The 20,875-nt window shown below is 42.0% G+C and overlaps 2 protein-coding genes across 5 annotated transcripts; one reads left to right on the forward strand and one right to left on the reverse strand.

The window, feature by feature from the left end:
• The first annotated feature begins 519 nt into the window (after window positions 1-519).
• On the forward strand, window positions 520-10,714 carry ttc33 (tetratricopeptide repeat domain 33). 4 transcript variants are annotated; one of them, XM_025004126.2, is made up of 5 exons: window positions 520-751; window positions 1,177-1,413; window positions 5,587-5,668; window positions 7,714-7,845; window positions 9,588-10,714. In XM_025004126.2, exons 2-5 carry the CDS (start codon window positions 1,178-1,180, stop codon window positions 9,960-9,962), a joined length of 825 nt encoding a protein of 274 aa, XP_024859894.1. In that variant the 5' UTR covers window positions 520-751; window position 1,177; the 3' UTR covers window positions 9,963-10,714. The 4 variants fall into 4 exon arrangements, with proteins under 4 accessions (XP_024859894.1, XP_017263457.1, XP_017263456.1 ...); XM_017407968.2 differs by lacking the exon at window positions 520-751 and adding an exon at window positions 836-941; XM_017407967.3 differs by lacking the exon at window positions 520-751 and adding an exon at window positions 857-1,084.
• A 4,174-nt stretch (window positions 10,715-14,888) lies between these two features.
• Window positions 14,889-19,426, reverse strand: ptger4b (prostaglandin E receptor 4 (subtype EP4) b). Its single transcript, XM_017407482.3, has 2 exons — window positions 18,043-19,426; window positions 14,889-16,352 (listed from the first exon to the last, which is right to left on the reverse strand). Exons 1-2 carry the CDS (start codon window positions 18,814-18,816, stop codon window positions 15,756-15,758), a joined length of 1,371 nt encoding a protein of 456 aa, XP_017262971.1. The 5' UTR covers window positions 18,817-19,426; the 3' UTR covers window positions 14,889-15,755.
• Window positions 19,427-20,875: the final 1,449 nt, after the last annotated feature.

Consider the following 20,875-nt stretch of genomic DNA (forward strand, 5'->3'; position numbering starts at 1 on the left):
AAAACAACTTTATATATCTTTCTTGAGGAGTCCAATAATGTTATATTTACACATTTATTCAGATAAGATTAAAACATTTATTATAACATATTGTGACCACACATAATAGACAACGTAGAGGAAAGAAATACAAAAGATCACACCCAAAATAGTATTTTAGCACCAGCACAGTATTTATTTTTAACCACGCACAAGACAAGTTTAAAATATAAAGTCTGGCTCTTTCAAAGCCAAATGTAGAGCGTTAGGACTGGAGTATAACTTCAATATTGTAGTCTACATTCATCTTTAAAAATTTAAAACACTTCATAACTATGTTTAGAACAAATTAATTTTAGTTTTTGTTGTTATTGTTTTGTTTTTTGAAGCACATATTTAAAATCATTGCAGCTTTTCCAACATCTTGAGTTCGATTCGATGTAGTTAAAACATTTCTGCTCAATTTTGTCGCTTTAAAAAAGAACGGAAACATATTTACAACTTCCGGGTTATGCTGCGTTCACGTACTATCAGCAGAATGAAAACAACAAAAGATACATTGGAGTTTACGGGGTTAACGTCTTCTTTCCTGTTATGTTGTTACTGTTTTACCTTTTGCTTATATCAATTAAAGCCGCTAGAAATAAGTTTAGTTACAAAGTTGAACCTTAGCGAAACGCATATTTTGCAAGTGTTTAATGTGTTAAAAACGCGGGTATTGTAGATTTTATTTAGTTGTTTCCTAACGCCTTCGACACTGATGCATAAGCAGGTATAATTTAAAAACCTTTTTTAGTTTTTTTGTTCAAAAGAGGAAAATTTAATTTGAAAATTACCACAGTCTTCGGTATGTGCTCAGAGTAAACGACAGAACATGAACGCCTCATTAAAGGTCGCAAAAATGGCTGCCAACTAGATTTTAACAAGCGTATTTTTACTCCTGCACACGGACAGCCGCAGATGTGTGTTTACAGCTACTCTTAAATATTTAACAGATATATGCGGACATCTTTACGTGTTTAGTCAAAAGAAAGTGCAGTTTTGTTGAGCTGCTTGGCTGTCAAAGCTAACAGCGTCATTTTTATTGCTAGGTTTTAGCATAATGGTACTTATTTTCGCCGTGTATTTAATTTCAGACCACTGACATGTATTCTGCTCTCGTTTTTTTTTTAAAAAACAACATTTTATTCCCGACAGCATGGCTTCGTTTGGCTGGAAGAGGAAAGTTGGCGAGAGGGTGTCCAGGTCTGTCGTCCGGCAGTTTGAGGCCGAGGAGGAGGAGAAAGCCGAGGACGACGATGGAGGGAGTCGGGAGGAAGAGGAGGTGGACTGGCTGCACGCCATCAAACGGCGGCGAGAGGTCCTGCTGCAGGACTGCGCTGCAAACAGCAGCCGGCTGAAGGATGAGGGAGCTCAGCTGGCTGAACAGGGCAGGTCAGGACACACGGAACACCACCCCTGCTACAGAGAAGACGCACAGCATACAGATCCCAGCACAGCACTTAGAAATTCTCCCCATTATACCTTAAATAATTTCATACATTTCAGAGTGACATATTTCCATTTGTTTTACTAATTAAGAGTTCGTTTAAACTTTAGTTTTTACACTCACGTGGTTTTATTTCAATATATGTGGAAATATGTCCCAAAATACAAGGTTTGGTTTGATCTAACTTGCTTCACAACTTCTTTTCGGCTTACAGATTTCCCTGGTGTTCTTTCAGAAAGTTTAATCTCTAAGATTAGAAACATGTGACAATTTTCTCTCCTTTCTACCTAAATTTCACCTGTTAACATAAATTGGTTTGGTTTATTCACAGTTATATACAAGTAAACGTTATCTATCTAAAAAAAATGTGTGTCCTTCATTTTCCACAAGAGGGCGCCATTGCACAACTAAACTCCGAACATCTAATCTATTGCAGCTTCTTTTACTAAAATGAACCTTCAATAACTATTTAAATAAAAAATGAACAGAAAACATAGAGCTATCAGTGTTTAAGTTTTCTTGTGCTTGATTTAATGTCTTTTCTGTGAAACTTCAGATTAAATCGATTAATTACTAGAGAGCATTTGTCCCTCTGACTTGACAGGCGTGATTATTTTTAGAGTTATGCGCTGGGTTTTGTTTTTAAGGCAACATCCAGTACGGTGTCAGTTTGTTGACTCCTGGCCCAGAAGGTTATCGGACTGTTTTAATACGTTATCACCTACAATCCTGTCTTTAAATTTCTTGACCTTTTTTTCCAAGCCGAATAACCATTTTGCAAAAGCCCTTTTTGTGCAAAGGATGTGATGTTTCGACCTTTCCTGGCTGCTGTAATCCTATATGCAGAGAGAGAAAGTGGATTTTCTTTGGGGAAATGATGCATTTGTGCTGCTCACAGAACTGAGGCGGTGGCTGGCCGTGGGTGTCACCGAGGAGGGCTTTTGACTCGCTAATAGCGTTGACCTTTTGATGTGAGGTTCCTATTACAAAATTTAGCCAGTAACCTGATTTTTTTGGATCCGAGGCTCTTTTTAGTCAAATTTTCTGCAGTTTGGGGGTCATTTAACTTTTTGTTCATCCTAGCTTCAATCTGTAGACATCGCTGCAAATGTTATTTGAAAGCACTTCAGCAAATACACTTAATATCCAGCCAGGTTTGGAGTAAATACATTATAACGTATTTAACAGCAACACAATGAAAGGCTAGTCAGGTTAGTCTGTTGGTAAAATATCTCATGAACCAATGGATGAGTTTTAATGAAAGTAATCATTGCATGTACATCTACAACTGATGAACTTGTGGAGTTGCCCCAATTCAAGATGGCCACTTTTGAGCGAAAAATTTGGTGTGGTAGTAGCTGAGAGTCATCCCAAACTCTACTTTCAGCCCTAACAGATCACACAACGTCTTTGTTTAAATCGCGAGGCGGCGGCCGATATGCGTTTCTTCCAGGGAAGCTCGTTTCATGGAGCTGTTTTAGATGCTTGGAGTTTCACTGAGTCACACAAGATTCAAATGTTTTGGCTACCTGTTCTTTTCTTTTGTCAATTTTTTTTTACGCACAGACCGAGATACTAAAGTGTGAAGTTCAACTAAGTTTTATGAGTTAGATTAACTTTTCAGTTCATGATAATAATCTTTTAAATGATCACAGTTTCTCATGTCTTAACTGTTCTCAAGATAAGTTGATAAGTTTCGTTTTTCTTTCCTCTGTAAATCACTTTTTGCTGGTATCACTGAAATGACGACAGGCTCCTTGTAGTTTCACCTTTTATGCATCTTCCTCCTTTCAGTCTATCTTTGGGTGACACGTAGATAAAAGTGATCCGACAGAGAAGTTGGTTTAGCTCTTAGACTTCACAAGGTGTGTTGCTTCATTTCCTCAAATGACTTAGCAATGTTTTTTGCTTCATGTGAGACTTCCACTCAGCTCTAGTTCTGTTTCCTGAGTCACTTCTCTCCTTCTTTAACGCACCGTCAGGCTTCACTTTTAGTTCAAATGATCACTGTTAGTTGTCTCAGTGTGTGGTTTTATTTTCTTGAAAACATTTGTTAGCAGCTGTCTTTTTTTAAGGCTGTGGAAAGATGTAGACTTTGACAAATGTCAAACCGAAGAGTTTATCTTACAATCCCCCGTTTGTTGACTTCTCGTCGGTTTTTAACACCATCATCCCGCAGCATCTTACAGTGAAGCTCTCTCTGCTCGGACTGGAAACCCCGCTCTGTAGCTTCATGTTGGACTTCCTGTCAGGAAGACAACAGACAGACTGTGTTGGCAGTAAGATGTTTTGTGTCATCATACTGAGCACAGGGGTCCCCCAAGGATGTGTACTCAGTCCTGTGACTTGTTCTCTGCTGACACATGACTGTGCTGCTCTGTTCAGCATGAACCAGCTCACTGCGCTTGCTGAGGGCACAACAGTGGAGAAACCCGTCGATTCTGATGATGAAATGTCCCACAGAACTGAGGCGAGACAGTCAGCCGGAACTAACGAGCAGATCGTGGGTTTTAGATAGAAGGCGGATCACTCCCCTCCTGCACATTAACGACTCCCCTGTGGAAGCTGACATTCTCCTGGACTCTCAGCCCCACATACCGGGTCAAGCACGCTCAGCAGAGGACGGACTGCCTCAGGAGACTAAAGCGTGCGCCAATTTCCCTTTACCACCTTTTACTGGGCGGAAAAAAGGCTCTCCATGTCCTCCTTAGGGCGCATTTTTAAAGGCAGAGTCTGGTCACTTTTGAAGTGACGCTCTGTCTAATAGTTATCAGTAGTTAGTTAGTAGTAGATACCTTATCAGCCGTGACATCGCTCATAGATTATAGCGTATGTAAAAAGAGGCAAGGCTGGCTAATGGCTAGCCAATCAAGATCCAGTTTGTCAAATCATTTTTCACGCTTAAGTTTGCTCAACCTTCATGCTCTATACTGATGTCACTGCTGATAATGAGCTCAGTATCGATTACTATTTGACAGAACATCACTTCCCTATTCCTTTAAGGAGAGATGCAAGAAAATAAGTCCTCAATACTGTGAGAAGCTCATCTTCCCCACCAGCTGTTGAAACTGGGAAATGATGCCGATCAGCCAGAATGTGCAGCAGCAGCAGCAGCTTCATTCCTCAGCTGATCAGGCTGCTGCATCTTTACCACGCCACTGGACAAGAGAAACGTTTCGTTTCATCGAGTATTTTTACCGTTTGTGAAATGACAACTAAATGTCGTATAGTCTCTTGGCTTCATTAGAAAACCAGTTTTGACTTCAGGAGAGAGTCACTATACTGAGCAGCAGCAGCAGCGTGTGGATTTAGTGCAGTCAGAGAGTGAAAAGCTGCTGGGAAATAAAGAAATGTATGCAAAACGTTACATCCTAGTGCTGACAGCTGCTTGGATTAACATTGTGGTTAAGGTTAGTGTGACTTCTACTCAAATTCATGTACATTTTGTTTGCTTTTACTGCTCGGATTCTACTAATACCTCCTCACCTGTGGGAGGGGAAACTGATTTGTCTGTTTACCTGCATGGAGCTGCTTGTTTATGTAGCTCATGGCGCTCGTCGTCACCTCTGGCTTTCTGTCAGGCAGCAGGGCAGGTGTTGTTGACTCCGCTTGCAGCGTTTTCACTTAAAACAACTCCATGCTGCACATTGTCCTGCAAGCCTTTTGACCTTTTTTTATTATTTCTGTTTACAAATCAGTTAAGCTATCAGTTCTCTGAAATCCATTTTTCCTTATACCGAGAACAGGACGTAGTTGAGGCACACAAAATATGCGCCAGGGCAAAGGGTCGGCTTAAGTAGAGGCATGAGTCAGACGTATTTCACAAAAGCCTGTTTGCAAAAACAATGATCGCCTCATTATGTCCCCCCCGAGCAAACCGTTTGCTCGGTTCCACATCGTACGTCAAATACGAGGACAGCCAAGACACAGAAACTGAGCGTCCAGTTGCAGGGCTTTATGGGATTCTCAGTTGGGCTTCACCCAGCGCCATGAAGCTCCGTTTAACGTCATGTGGCACAGTTTCCCAGTAAACTGTCGCCGTGCTGTTCAGGGTTGACTGTTTTCATGTGATCCCTCGGTTTTCTTTGGCTCTGAACCGCAGTGTGTGTTCTCTTTAGGCACTGGGAGGCCATTAAGAAGTGGGATGAGGCTATTCAGCTGACTCCAGACAACTCCCAGCTGTATGAAATGAAGTCCCAGGTATAGTTTATACTGTCATTTACCACCGATTTAATGTCTCAGCATAACAGTCTTAAAAGAAAGCTAGACTTCTAAAATACGATGGAATGGGGAAAGTTTTGGGGAATGGGGAAAGGATCGAAATCAAAGAAACAGAAATGTAGTGATTTTTAAATTCTGGGGAATGATTCACGGCTACAGCCGGGAGGGCTTAAAGTAACCAGGAAGCATCACTTCAAGACGGACTATAAATTCAAATTTTTATTACTTTATTACTATAGAAGGACAGTGATGTATTAGATTCTGCTGTTTTCTAGAAGAGTTCAAGAATGTGACAAGCTGCTTTTTTAAGAATCTAAGGTTTTACATCGAGCGGTGCAATATGTTCACAGGAGTTGGGATGAAGACATCAAAAGAAAATAAACGACCAACAGACAGTTGTAGTCAATTTGCTGAAACAAAAACAAAATAATTGCCATGTGTTTCTAGTTTGGAAAGAAGAAGTCATATTGTTTTTCTGTAGCCTCCTTGGTCCACAATACTGTTGTACTGAGCTATATATTTTTCATTTTATCTCTTTTTATTCTCCTTCCCTGTTTTTCTGTTCTTTTGGACGGGTTGATATGTTTGTTTCTGGTCTGTGGATCTTTAAAAACAAAAAAAAAATCGAGATTTCTCCACACAGCACTGGAAAAGCGAAGAAGCCCGGAGATTTAATCAGACCTAACGAAGCCCCTTCCGTTATGATTTTTCATTTGTTCCAACTAACACAATAGAGCCTCTTCTTGGAACCACAGTCGTTCGCATCACATCGAGGAGCGTGCGCCTAACGTGATATTATCCACTGAAGGATATTTGAGAAGGAAATCATTAGTGGAACAGGCCTGGAGAGACACCACCCCGTTTTCTTCCCTTTTTATGCCACGACTCGCAAACACAACATTTACTAAAACCATGGTGTTTTTAACCGTACGTCCACTTTCCACTCCATTTTATTTATTGTTTTATATACATATGCACCCATAGACTGAAAAAAAAAAGTCTGCGTTTTTCAGATTGACATCACCGGCTCAGATGACGTCTGCGATGACAAAGACACTGACGCAGTTCTTTCCCCTCGGTGCTTTTCTTCCTATTTAATTCAATCACAATCAAAAACAAGGCCTCCGATACATCTTGTCTCCTAATGCAGTTGCCACACTTTCCACCTCTTTGTCCCTGATGTTTCCAGCATCCAGGGGGGGGCATCCCTCTAATAACGAGAAAGATGATTTTGGCCTTTCTTTTTATGACGCTCCGGTCTCGATGGGTTAACTCTGGACGGGTCTGTGTTTCAGGATCAGCTGTTTATGAGACGAGGGTTAACAGTCAAACTTGAACCTAAATATTTTTACAGAGCTAAATGAGTTTATTCAACAATGTTACGTTTAAGTGCTTATAAATAAAAGTAAGTTGATTCCAGAGAGCGATCTAAAGCCCAAATGACTGCTGCTGTTTTTAAACACTTTACTTGAAGTTCTAGTAGAGGAAGGACTGCAGGGATTAGAGATTTGGGATATTCAATTTCTGCAAACTGATTATCAATTAAGCTTAATACAGTTATATGATCATCAGGAATTTCCTGTAAATTCTTTTTGCCTGTTTTTTTTTTTTGTAACGGGCCACATTTGCAGCTGAGAGAAACAGCTTTATTTTACTTTAAAATGAAATTTTTCTATATATGATATTAAATTAAGCACAGTTATAGATGTTATCCTTCTTTAACATACAGATAAAAGACAAATCAGTTCTGACCATATCTGTAGGTGTGTGTTAAATTATGGAACGTGAATATTTAATATTCAACTCTTATTTTGCTGGTAGTCATCCGAAGTTGAAAGTCGTGGTTCGTTCCTTCGTTAAATTTAAGGTAATTCTGGCAATTAAAGAACTGCCCACAACCAGTTGTCTAACATGAAGTAACAGAAAATGTAAGAGCAACATAGTTTACTCTTCTTCTTTGGCTCCGATTGTATCCCTGTTTGATGTCTGAGGACGAAACGGTTCAGCGTTCGCTCCGTCTGCAGGTGCTGACCATCCTGCACGAGGTGTTTCCTGCTGTGAAGGCGGCGGAGATGGCCGTGAAGTTCCAGCCGCTGTGGTGGGAGGGCTGGCAGACTCTGGGCCGGGCACAGCTCAACCTGGGCGAGGTGGACCTGGTGAGTTATTTAGATTTAACAGAAGCTCTCGGCTTGGGGACGCACCAACACTCGAAATGGTGTTTTTACGCCGCTCGGTTTTTACCACCATGTAGAGCTAACTAGTAGTCTTCAATGAAATATATTTAACTCAGGAAAAAACAGATCTTTGTTTAGTTAGCTGCATGTAAATCAGTAGCTTCAGTTTTTGAGAAGCTGTTAAAAAACTCTGTTTGCCAAATTTTTTTTTTTTGCGGACCTCCCAGCCTCTGAGATAATTCCAAAGCACACCCAGGTGCCTGGGGATCGGACGATTGCTTAAATTGCCTCCGAACACGCCGGTACCTGTAGGTGTAGGAAAGCCGTGGTGCACAGTTACATCGTCCCCCCCCTCTCCGCCCCCGCTCTGAAAGACAAGAAGAAGACGAAGAAAGCCTTCAGGTTAACGTCGCTCAAGCGTGCCTTGGAGCGGGAGACCTGTCCAACGGCACCGAAAAACAACAATGGGACGTGCTGAAAGGTTACCTGATCCAACATTTAACCAAACACAACCACACCTCCTGCTATAATGAAGCCCTTCGGAATGAAAGAACAAACGTCTATTTTTAGCGCGACTTGTTCAGTCGAGTTTGTCAGCATCGTGTGTACCAACATGTCTCAGTTGCGTCTGTTCGAGAACCCCCCCCCCCAGTCAGTTTTGCTAACACAAGGCTGTCCCATTCCTGCGTTTGGCAGAACTCATTTGTTTCTAACCAAGTCGGTACTGATAGTAATAAAAACTGTGTCTGTCTGCAGCACAGCATGAAGAATGTTAGGTGTTTCCTGCCATGCAGAACGTGCTCCCAGCTCCAGTGGTGGCAGTTACACATGAGACTGGACAAAATCATAACACGCCTCTCGGTTTATTAAAGGGGACCTATTATACGAAATTCACTTTTTGCACGTTTTTGTACTTCCATTTTGGGATCTACTGCTTCTAGAAACAGGCCAAGCGCATAACGACTGGTTTCAAAAACCTCGGGATTGTTGCGTTGCAATTCTTGTTACCTAGCAACCCCGAGCCCAGCCCCTCACCTATCAACCCCAGTGGAGCTCCACCCACTTCATTACAGGAAGACGGTCACGTTAGTTCTGCTGGTTTTACTGCTGAGCAGTGTCTGCTGGAAAAGGAAAGTGTTCTGTTGTCGGGTGTAATATAGAACATGAGTTCATGCATGTTCTCCCAGTCACGGAGAACAGAGCTGCGTGGCTTCATTTTAATTTTTGATGGCAACGTCCCTGAGATATCGCCAAAGAAAGTTGTAGTTTGAACAGCTCAGCTGTCCCAGAAACATGTATCTGTTAAAGTCACGGCAGGTTTGTCTAAACTAACATTAGAACTATGTTGATAAAAGAGAAGAAAAGATGGAGAAAAAAATAAAACTGATCTTTACCAGGCGGCCATCTGGACACTTTTCAGGTTCGGACCGCTGATTGCTGCTCTCCGACTCAACAAATGTGCTAAGTGTGCTAAGTGCTCCTGTCCCAAAGTCAGAGTTTGAGTTAATAACGATATAAATGTGCGTCAGATCCGCAGCGTTTACTCCTTCAGTGAGTTTTTTCTGAAATGAGCTCCAAACAGACAGAGCTGATCAGGTGAAATCTCAATATCTGAGAATGATTTTGTGTAATAAATGTAATGAAGATGTTTTGTACAGCCCACAGACCAATCCTGACTTGTTCAAAGAAGCGTAATAGGTCCCCTTTAACCTTGGTCATTCCAGGCTGTGAGGTCCTTCCAGATCGCGATCCACCTGCGTCCGTCCGAGACGAGCCTGTGGCAGGACGACCTGAACTGGGCGAGGACGCTCCAGAAGCAGCAGGCAGCAACCAAGGAGAAGATCAGACAAGAGGAGGAGACTAAAAACCAGCTCCTCCACGCCCCTGAGCTCGAGCAGGACTACGACTTTGAGTCCGATGAAGTGCTGGCAGCCTGCGTGGCTGTCGCTGAGCGGCAAACGCACTACGAGGAGCTGAGGAGAACCACCGTGGTCATCGACGCCGAGGGGAAAATCCAGAACGTGGTGAGCGGGGAGCAGGGATCAGAGGACCCCGCAGCACCGTCAAAGGAACAGTTTGTCAAAGCAAGAGGACTTTAAACTGCTCTCAGCATGAACTGATACATTAGTCATATAGTTTCCCATTCTTTTAGCGTGGTAAATAAGCATGTTTGATTGCTTTTCTGTCTGTTGCAGTAGTTTTTTTGCTGAATTTCGAAGGTGGAAACCGCAAGAAAACCAGCCTGAAAGTCATGTTTCCGTCTCTTCAGTGGTCAGCAAGAGACCGTTTGTCTTATTCACTGACAATGGATCCAGACAGGCATGTAAAAACACAAAACTTCTCATTGGAATAAATGCTTTACCCAGTAGTTGATTATTTTAAAAACTACTTTTAGACATTTTAAAGCAAATCTTTTCTCCTGTTAGCTTCAGTGCAAATGAAAACAGGACGGGTTAATATTGGAGTCATCTTCATGTGTGTTTGTAAAATGAAAACATGGCAGTGTAAAAACGTGATGTCTAGAAAATGTACAGGACAAACGCCCTAATGAAGGCACATCAGCTTGGCTGCCATGTAAGGTGACGTCATCAACCAATGTGCTCTTCAGTGTTTGTTAAACACGGCAAAATGATAACAAGTAAAAAACACAAATGGTATTATTCAACCTTATTTAATCCTCTTATGAGATTTACATTTGACATCCTGATTATGTCAGCCTTTAGAACCACGGTTCGAAAAGCTGTGTTTTATGTCAGAGGTTTTTATGTTGTTGGTTTCCCTGCAAAGGTTAGGAGCGATCAATATTTTCTATGTCTGCTCTGTTTTATTTAATAAAGGTTGCGAAGCACGATGTGGGCAACTGCTTTAATGGGAAACAAATCTAAAGACGTTTATTACGACATCTATAAACTTTTTTTCAGCCGTGTTGGGTTTAGTGGTCCAGGTTGCTCAGGGAATTCTGGCTTCGGGAGGCGTTCAAGTTAGACTTAAAACGTGGAAATTCCAGCTTCCAGGAAGAAACAGAATGACAAGCTAACGGCTAGTCTGAGCGATATTGTTTTTGAACTACCCAAGCTACACTGGAAGTTCTATGGCTTTAAACTGCTGCTGCCGTTTACCTTCCAAAAAGACGGAATTCTGCGTAAATAGTGCAATAATTTAATAATGTGATACTGACAGCAATGAAAAGATTTCTAATATTAAATGCAGCAGCTGTTGCATGAACTGCCAAGAAGTTTTGGAGCGTGGAGCTGCTTTAAGATGGCACCGGTCCACTTTAGACCTGGACCTGCTCAAACTAGCTGATAGCTCATCAATCCAGTTAGGAAAAGTCTTTTTTTATTTATTTCATTTATTTATTTTTTATTTTTTTCTCCTTCCTGAGGGCTTTCAAGGAGCTACCTACAACAAGTAAGATATTAATTGTTCATGACCTTTACCCAAAACCTCACTTCAAAAACAATTGGAATGATTCTTTTCTGATTTTCATTTAAATTGTAGGGTTTTTTTAAAGATGGTACAAAAACATCACACGCTCAGATTTGTACATTTGATTTTGAGAAATGAAAAAAAAAAACAAGACCTCCACAGCACGTTAGTTTCACACCACAGTTTTTGCTGAAGAAAACTTGCATGCACATTCAAGAACTGCATGAACAATTTAACAAAATAAAATAATCCCACGAGTGAGCAAACAGTTCAGTCATTCCAGACGTGACTTTGAGCACAACTCAGAAAAATCTGTCCTGGGAGTGAGTTTATCCAGGTAGGTGGCTGGGATCTCCCTCTGAGTAGTAATTCCCAGAACAGCTCTGTTTGGTGCCTGCAGGATTCAAATGTTTTGGTCAAGCAAGTTCTATGGGGTTGAAATCATGTGACTCATGTGGACATGACTCAACAAATGTTCTCTTCCTTTTGGACTCTGTAGACAAAGTTGAGGCTGACTGGTTGGGGACAAGTAACGGTGGAGATATTTTCACGTTGTGCCTGCAACAAACAAGCTCTCACCACTGCTGGACGCTGAAAATCAGGCTTTCATCTGGCCGACGATTCGATGCGAATAAAGCGGTTGAATCTAAAGGCCTTTAAGTCCGTCTGGAGGGTTGCAGGCTTGAGTCAAGAAGCTGTGAAACAGCTGAGCATCTGACTAAACGCTCAGTAATCCAAGCTCGGATAAGGGAGTTACCCTAGATCTCCCACTGCAGAACAGGTCAGCCTTTTTTAACGCTTTAGAGTCTGTCAAAGTGCCTACTAAAGCAAAAAGAAAAAGAAAAAAGAGAAACTTCAGAGGTCAAATGCCAAAGATCCATCAGTTAAGAAAACTGTTGTGAGCCTCTCTGTAACTCTGAACCTTGTGCTCTTTTTGCAATCTTGAAAGTTTCAACACATCTTTGCAGTAAAGCTTGAACTTTTTTAACTCCTAATTTTGAACGGATATTCTGTGGGGAAATTACGAACAGTTAATAACTTATCTGCCTTAGAAAGCTCTTTGAATTAGAATTAAACTCTATTTCTCCAGACTGAGGCTGTTGAGAGCTCCATCCCAGACAGGTAGGATATCCACTCTTCAGGACTTTTTCACAAACCCCTTGTCAAAGTGGGTGGAATATCCCTTTAATGTCAGTTGCAGTGGAGTGGGAGTCATGTACCCTGCCAGCAATAGCCTCAGGTACTGTATGTCTTTGATCCAGATGTACTCCGTGTGTGTTTTATCACCAGTTGGCATCTCTGGACACTAAACAGGCAGAAGAGTTTATTCCCAACAACTGCACACAGAAGGGCTTTAACTTGGCTTTTGAATGTCAAAGCAATTCAGTCCCTCTATGTTATTGTTCACAGGAATAATAAATGAAATCTGCATATCATCAGTGACGCAGAGAACGGAGTCAACGGAGTAGAAAAAAATAGTTCCACAACAGTCTACAAAGTTAAACAGGATCATGTAAGAAGATAAAACTCTTTCCCGTAACGTGCCTGAATCATCGCAGATGCAGCTGTTATTTTAAGAAATGCAGTGAGACAAATGGTGCTGATCTGGGTCTAATCTGGGCGTGCCATTTACCTTCACGCTTCGTGATACATGCGCGTGTGTTTAAGCAGCGCGTGCGTGTGAAAGCGCAAGTCTGTGTTTTTGATGGGCGTAAATGGAGCTGTTAAAGTGTTTGGAGTGCCACAAATGTTGTAAAGATAAGAGCCAAAGATGGAGACACTGATAATTTGCTGTTAAAAGAGCAACTTCACGACAAGAAATAAAAAGGGACAAACAGCAAAATAAGCAAACCAAAGGCATGGAAGAGATGGAAATATAATGAGGTCTTAATTACTTGAGCTCTAAATGAGCTTGACAGGAAGCAAAACGAGGACCTGAGAAGGAACAAAGAAAACTGGATCATTTAAGGGACAAATAACATCCTAACTGAGGATGTACTGATAATCGGCAAACTAAAGCAAGATGTCAATTATTAGGCAAAAAAACAAAATTTAATGCAGGAAATGATCAGAGATAAGGTGAGCTTGATCAGCAAATAACAGTTTGTGATCAATCGGCTTCCCAAGGGCAGTAAGGTTAAAGATGAAGCACTGTTCTCAAAGGTTGATTTTTTATTGGTTTTAGTGGTTACTGTTAGAGGTTTATTCAAATGGTTGGTTGTTGACTCGGGCTGGTTTGGTTGTTTGAAGGTTTTTGGCTTGTTTGTTTGTTCAGTTGGTTGGGTGGCTGTTTATTTAGCTGGTTGATTAGTTTGTTTGCCTGCTGGCTGTTTATTTAATTGGTTGGTTGGTTGATTGACTGGCTGGCTGTTTGTTTGGTTGGTAGCTTTTTGTTGGTTGACATGTAGGTTGGTTGGTTGTACCAGCTCTGAACTCCCAAGAAATCTGAGCTCTCACATGATTTTTTATCACCATTTTTTGTTGTTGCCACCTGCATTATTTAGAGTCACCACTTGGATGGGACAATTAACACAAATTTCTTGTCTTTCTGAACAATATGCATCCTCTAAATTTGCGACAACAGTCAGCCACCATAGACTAAAGACATCTTCCTAGCCCTCTGGAATTTTGAACTGATATAAACGAAGCTAAAGCACCCACCTTACCTTTTGTTTTTTTTAGTTTTTGATGTGTATCTTTAGCTTCCATTGCAGTGCTATGAAGCTTACTTTTTTTTGTTTAACTCTAAAATCTGATTGTTTTTCCAGGCCACCTTTCAGAGAGCTATAAATGTCTAAACCAACCTTTTATGTATCTTGTAGCGTATTGCTAACCTACACTGATGACGTGGGAAAAAAAAGGTGGAAGATTCCAAAGAGGATTGTTTCTAAGCTGTTAAAACCTTTTCTCAGCTGTTTGTCAATCAGTTTTCCATCTCTGGGAAGACTTTAGAGCTTTAACAGATTCCTTTCGCCTGAGGTCACAGTTTTCTGTAATGAACCACAGCTCTTTGACGGACATTTTACTGTTCCCAGAAGACCCTGGACAGTGTCCACGTTGAACCTGAAACTCTTCAGCGGTGAAGAAACCATCTGCAGGTGAATAAACTGTCTGTCGGTTCCATCTGAAACATTTATCGGTAACGTGTGTTAGTCATCCGAACTGGAAAGAGGTGAAACTAGAGATTGAAACTATTTTACTAAACAGCTAATTTTTCTAAATATTTCCCTTTAACACATGGTTTAGGTCAGTGTTTTCCAAAATGTTCAGCTTTGGAGCCACAAAATAAAAGTTGCAGATCTTGTAACCACGACTATTGTTGGTTGAAGTGCACAAACATTGCTAAAAAGCCATCTAACGATGAATTTCTTTAACCATTTTACTGCTTTTTATCCATTTAGGACCACTGTTTTTATCTCCTTGCAACATTTGAGCCCAACTATGCAATTACCAATCATTTTAAAAGATGATTTGATTTATGTAGACCTTCTCAAAACCTCTAATTTAGTGTTTTATCACCCGGCGAGGTCCTGACCACAACGCTGGGAACCGCCGGTAAGTGTTCAAACTATTACCCAAAAAAGACAAGTTGTAAATTTAAGATAAATATTTATCAACTTTTATTTGTACTTTATGAGTTGGGTACATTGGTTTGTTCACAAGAAAGTGGGTAAACAGAAACCTGTGTTGGTGCTCATTCAGTTTATAGCAGCAAAAAGTCAAAACGTGTCAGAACAGGAAATGGTTTTGAAAAAAAAAACACCTTTTCAACAAGATCACCTCATGTTTTTTTGTTTGTTTCATTTCCTGTCTTAACATCCTGATGCAGACTGATTAGATGAAAGGCACTTGCAGAATTGAGCAAAAGAACAATTTTAAAGAAAAGAAAAACAGATTAAAGAGGCTTCCTATCACTGTCTAGTGTCTCTTATAGAAAAGCCACAGTTTAGCTGCCTTTTGTTAAGAAATGCACGGATTGGTATAACTCCAGATTCAGTGTTGGGGTTGCTCTTGGAACTAATACAATCAAATTGCTTGCGAATGGTTTTTGCAACCAAAAAAAAAAAAGAAAGAAAACACTGTTAGAGCATTCATTTTATAGTGAATAAATGACACAAAACTACACAGACCTTCTCACAGAGAAGACAATAAAAGTAAAATAAATTACTACGGCGTTCACATTTTAAGACTGATTCTTTACAATCGTTGTGCAGGCTGTCGACGAGTCAGAAAACAAACATTCCTGACAGTGCAACAGAAGAGCTCCTCTGGGATGTTCTCCTCCATGTTCTTGTTATGGTTTTTGATTGTACTGAGGAGGATCCAGAGGCGTGGTGTATTATGAGGCGTGATATAGTGATAATAGGCATTCGAGTCAGACATACACCTGTCAGATTTCATATGCAGTATCTGACAGATGAGGCCGTTTTAATACGCTGAGGATGCTGAGGTCACGATGATGGTCAGATGCATTTCTCCTGCATGTTTGCGCTCTCGTCCGTGAAAGTCACGTGCAGGGCTGGGTCTTTGGAGCCCATCGGAAGCACGTTCAGCATCCTGCGTGCCATGCTGTCCACCGAGTCCCTCTGCGAGAGCTCCCTCTGCGAGAGCTCCCTCGGAGGCGACGTCACCTCCCGGGAGCCTTGCAACGTCTGTGCAGCCGCTGGGCTGGTGGAGCCGACCCGTGACCCCGCTTGAACCGACCCCAGCTCCAGCGCGTTCCGATCGTGCGGGTACAGGACGGTGTGCAAGGGGCTCATCCAGTCCCGCGTCTCTTGGGACATAAGCGACGGGGAGTCCCTCGAGATGAAGGAGGGGGAGAGGCGGCCGTCGGCACAGCGACAGTGCCCGCCTCCTCGCTGCCCCCAGCTGCCCATTTTGCAGAACAGACACTTGATCTTCTCCATCAGCTTGAGGACCACAGTCTTTGTGAGGAGGATGTAGATCCAAGGGTCCAGGATGGGGTTGAGGGAGGCCATGCGGATGGCAAAGAGGTCTTCATTCAACCGTGAAGACTCGTTCTTCTGGTTTATGAAGAGCTGATTCTCAAAGATCCTCAGCTGTTGAAACAGAACAGAAGCAAATCTGGTAAATGATCTCAACAGGATGATTGTTTTGACACATGAACAAAGATAAAACGACTATATATATATATATAGTCGTTATATATATATATATATATATATATATATATATATATATATATATATATATATATATATATATATATACTTACATCTGTTTGAAGCCATGTTCTATTCAATAAGCAGATTTAAACTGTTTTATTAGCCTCTAATGAATAAGAGTGCAATTCTGAAGGCCCTTAAAAGATCTATTTTTTTGTTGATGTTGTTTGTTTCTGTGCTGAAGAAAGTCCCTGGTCTTAAAGGAATATTTCAACCATTTTGAAGTGTTCTGTCTAAAGGTTACAAAAATAAATATCTCACCTGTTGTAGATACAGCTGGAGTTGCTTAAGGACAGGAAAATTCACTTTAGAAATACTATACTGTTAAGTAAAGCTCTACACCTCCATCAGTTTCACATTACACAGTTATTCTGGAAGAAATAATCCTAATATTCCTGTTGGAGGTGTTCAAAGTTGTACCAGAATGCTCCAGGTTCACCTGGAAAAACCGGTTTGTGAATGGCTGCCAACTGCAGCATGTGTTTACCTACAGAAACTGCCAAAAAGGACTAAAAGCAGGTCATGGAAGAGCTGCTCGGGATGTCTAACAGTTTTGATGTGTTGGTGCATACATATTTACAACGGTACAAGCGGTCGATGGTGTACACAAACGACTGCCTTCATCCAGTCTAGAAAGAAGCATGTCATGAACTGGAGATAAATTAGGATTTGAGTCATAAACGAGATTTATTTACGCTTGACCAGTTTCACCACATTTGTTTATCTACACAGGCAGCCTAATGTAGGTAAATCATGTGACTCATATATCCACGTAGTTGTCAACAGACTCAGCCCAGTGCTTTGTTTACACTGAGTGCATATCCGCATTTCATTATATCTGAAAAAAAAAAAAAAGTCAGCTCTTTCAAATGACACCATTTGATATAGCTCAGGATAACCTTTTTAATGTTCTATTTTAAGTACCTTTAAATGTTTCGAACTTGATACTTGAAGTTGCCGTAACTTAATGGAGTCCAAGCACCGAGGCAACTAGACTGAACTGTGTCAGCAGATTGTTTTATAGTGTCGCTGCTGCCAGTTTGCAATTTTAAATAACCAGAACATTATATTTAAAAAAAATAAAAATCACTTAATGTAAAATGTATCTTTCTCCACACTGAGGTTGTTCAAAGAGCTATCTACAACAGGTAAGATATTAAGTGTTCATAACTTTTACGCAGGACCCCCTATGTATAATGGCTGAAATATCCCTTTAAGTGGTTTTGTGCGCACTTTATCTCAGTTTTTCTGAAGCTAAGTAAAAAACAGAAACTTGATCCTGCAACAGTTTCGTGTTCTATGAAAGCTGAAGGCGCACAGAGAAATGTGTCATCTGACCGCAAACAACTCAAAGAAAAGTTCAGAGAGGAGACGATTCTCACCCCTTACCAGATTCCTGTTCGTTTTGGTCATGCACGCTCCTGGCGTTTGCTCTTACATTGCTTAATTCTTCCATTTCTTTGCTTCCTCCCTGGAAACGTCCGTGCGTAAAACCGAACAAGGCACACACACACACACACACACACACACACACACACACACACACACACACACACACACTTACCACAAGAGGTATGGAGCAGATGAGAACCACGGCAGAGGTGGCGATCAGCACGATCACCATCTGGATCTCCGCTCCGGCCAGCCGCCGGAAGCTCCGCCTGGGCCGGAGCTCCGCGACGCGCCGCGGGTCCGTGCCCAGGGAGGTGCGCCGGATGAAGCGCCGGTGCATCAGGACCAGAGCTCCGAACACCATCACGTTGCAGACGACCGTGGCCAGCACGATCACCGAGTTCACTCCCGCGTACGCCAGGTTGAACGTCTTCACCGTGGTTTTGTTGCTCTGCCAGTTGATGAAGCACCACGTCTCGGATTTCTGGTACGTCACCTCCCCGAGCCCCGCCGCGGGCAGCGCGCAGAACGCCATGCTGGCCGCGTAAACGGCCAGGAGCGTGAGCGCGGCCAGCCGCTGGTTGACGTTCTTGTTGTAGAAGAAGGCGTGGTTGATGGCCAGGTACCTCTCCACGGACATGGTGAAGACGATGCTGAGCTGCACCAGGAAGAAGAAGAGCAGGATGAAGCCGGAGTACTGGCACAGGGAGTCCCCTCCGGGCCACGAGCCCTTCACGTAGGTGGCGATGGTGACGGGGCTGACGAGCAGGGTCCCCAGGAGGTCCGTCACCGCCAGGCCGCACACGAGCGTGTAGAAGGTGGTTTCTTTCTGCTCCTTCCGGGACAGCCGCAGAACCACGATGGCGATGACGTTCCCCACCACCCCGAAGATGAACATGATCACCGGGATGGTGGGCTGTCCGGACTCCGCTGCTGCGCTGCTCATGCCTGCAGTTTCAAAGCAGAAGATTCAGTCGGCTCCAAATCAGCTCTTCCCACGAAGCAGTGTTCTTCAGCTCCTCCGGTGAACACCAAATCCATCGTGTCCAAACGGACCCCCCCTCTTTTTTCTTTTCTTTTTTTTACGCGCAGAGTCAAACCTCCATATCCTCCAGGAAACAGAAGGCAAATCCGCAGGAGGAACACGTTTAACAACAAAAGATGCTTCGACACTGGCAGCTTCACACCCACAACAAGTTGACAATGGGGGGGGGGGCGCGTTTTCAGCTCCTCCTCTGCGCTCCGAGAGCGCACCGCAGACGAAAAGCGCTGCGCTTTTGGCTCTGAGCTCTCACACAGTTTCAGTTCCCCCCTTTATCACTCGGGCCGTTCCAGGCTGAAGCCCCGCGGGATTCATTGGCATTTTCGTCATTTATCTGCCTGACATCAGCCAAGTCGGAGCAGAAGGCCAGTTGAAACAAGATCAGCTCCATTATTTTGCCTGATCGTTTGGATTGCTCCTGTTACGTAACAGCTCCCCGTCTTTACATTTTAGATAGTTCTCGCTCGCCTGTGCGCACGGATCTTACTCACCAAAATCAATAAAATAAAGAGTTTGTTTCTTTAACTCTCCCTCAGCAAGATTTCCTTTCTTTGTCTCAAACTCCTGCACAGAGTAAAATACTCGGTCTCGTCTCACGCCACTTACTTATTATAGGGATTTTCATTTTGAGACGCTTCAGGTGGAGCTCCATCCAAAACATTCATTTTCAAAGCCAGGGGAAAGCGTCTCAGTTGGGAGGTGCTGAGAGTGTGGGAGAATTTGTGTGACTCCGAACACCAAAATAAAGAATATCACAACACCAAAGAAACACAATTCAACGCACACTGGCACTGCATCTCATCTTATCCAAATATGAGCAACAGGAATACAATATACTGATTGTTTTGGTCAGCCAATATCTATAAAAATGCTATTTTTTTTACCTAACTTTGCACACAGATATACACGAACAGCACCTAGTTTATACACCAGAGTTACAAAACGCAATGTCAAAATATTACTGGGATTGAAAAACACACCCAGAAATCAGTTTTTCTTCTTTTTTTTCAATTCTTTAACCGTGTATGAGGACATGCACATCCTCCTGCTTCAACCAGGAGGTGCTGCAGCACCCTTCACACCCCTGGTTCATTTCTGTACGTTTTGTGTAGTTTGAAGATGTTTTTTATAGTTCACTGCAGAGCGCAAATCCTGTAATTACAATCTGACAGATTTATTATTATTATTTTATTTATTTATGTTTATTGGTTCAATACGCCACACAACACACTTTAACTTGTCAGAGTTGAAATGTCATGTTTGAAGCCCCAAAAGGGATAACCTCAGTGGAGTTAAATATAATGAATAATTCTGCTGGTATTAAAATCCAGTGGGGGAAAAATATTAAGCTTCATAGATTTTTCCTAACTATCTTAACGAGCCAAACTGATTTTATTTTACAAAGTGAAGCTTATTCAGACTACATAATATTCTGTGGAGCTGTTTCACTTACAAAAGTTCATAAGCATCATTTTGTCTTTTTACAGGTCAACACAGCCAAGCAAAATGCCCCCTCCCCCCCCCAAAAAAAGGAAAAGAAAAGATGGCTCAGGCTTTAATGTTGTTCTTGTTTAAGAAGGAGAATTGTTAATTGAAACATTTGTGTAGCGAAAAAGAAGGAAGGACACAAAAAGCAGAACTAGAAGATTGGGGGAGGTGGGGTGGGAGGGAGGTGACTGGGCAAAACTAATTTTATTTAGGTAAACAAACAGAAAAATACAAGAGTAATACAGATATGGGCCGTTAGTGTGAAAGGAGCACAGAGGGGGGGAAAACCCCAAATGTGACTAAAACTACAGCAAGCAGAGGACCTAGCAGTGAACAAAGAAATCATGGCTGTAAATATACCGAGGGAGCAAAGAGCTTAACTCAAGACAGGTGTGATATTAACAAATTAAGACCAGGTGTGTCTGTGTGTGTGGGAGCAGAGAACAAATGGATTCAAACTGTCTAAAATGGGGGG

Source organism: Kryptolebias marmoratus, linkage group LG14 (assembly GCF_001649575.2).
Source record: "Kryptolebias marmoratus isolate JLee-2015 linkage group LG14, ASM164957v2, whole genome shotgun sequence".
Taxonomy (NCBI): domain Eukaryota; kingdom Metazoa; phylum Chordata; class Actinopteri; order Cyprinodontiformes; family Rivulidae; genus Kryptolebias; species Kryptolebias marmoratus.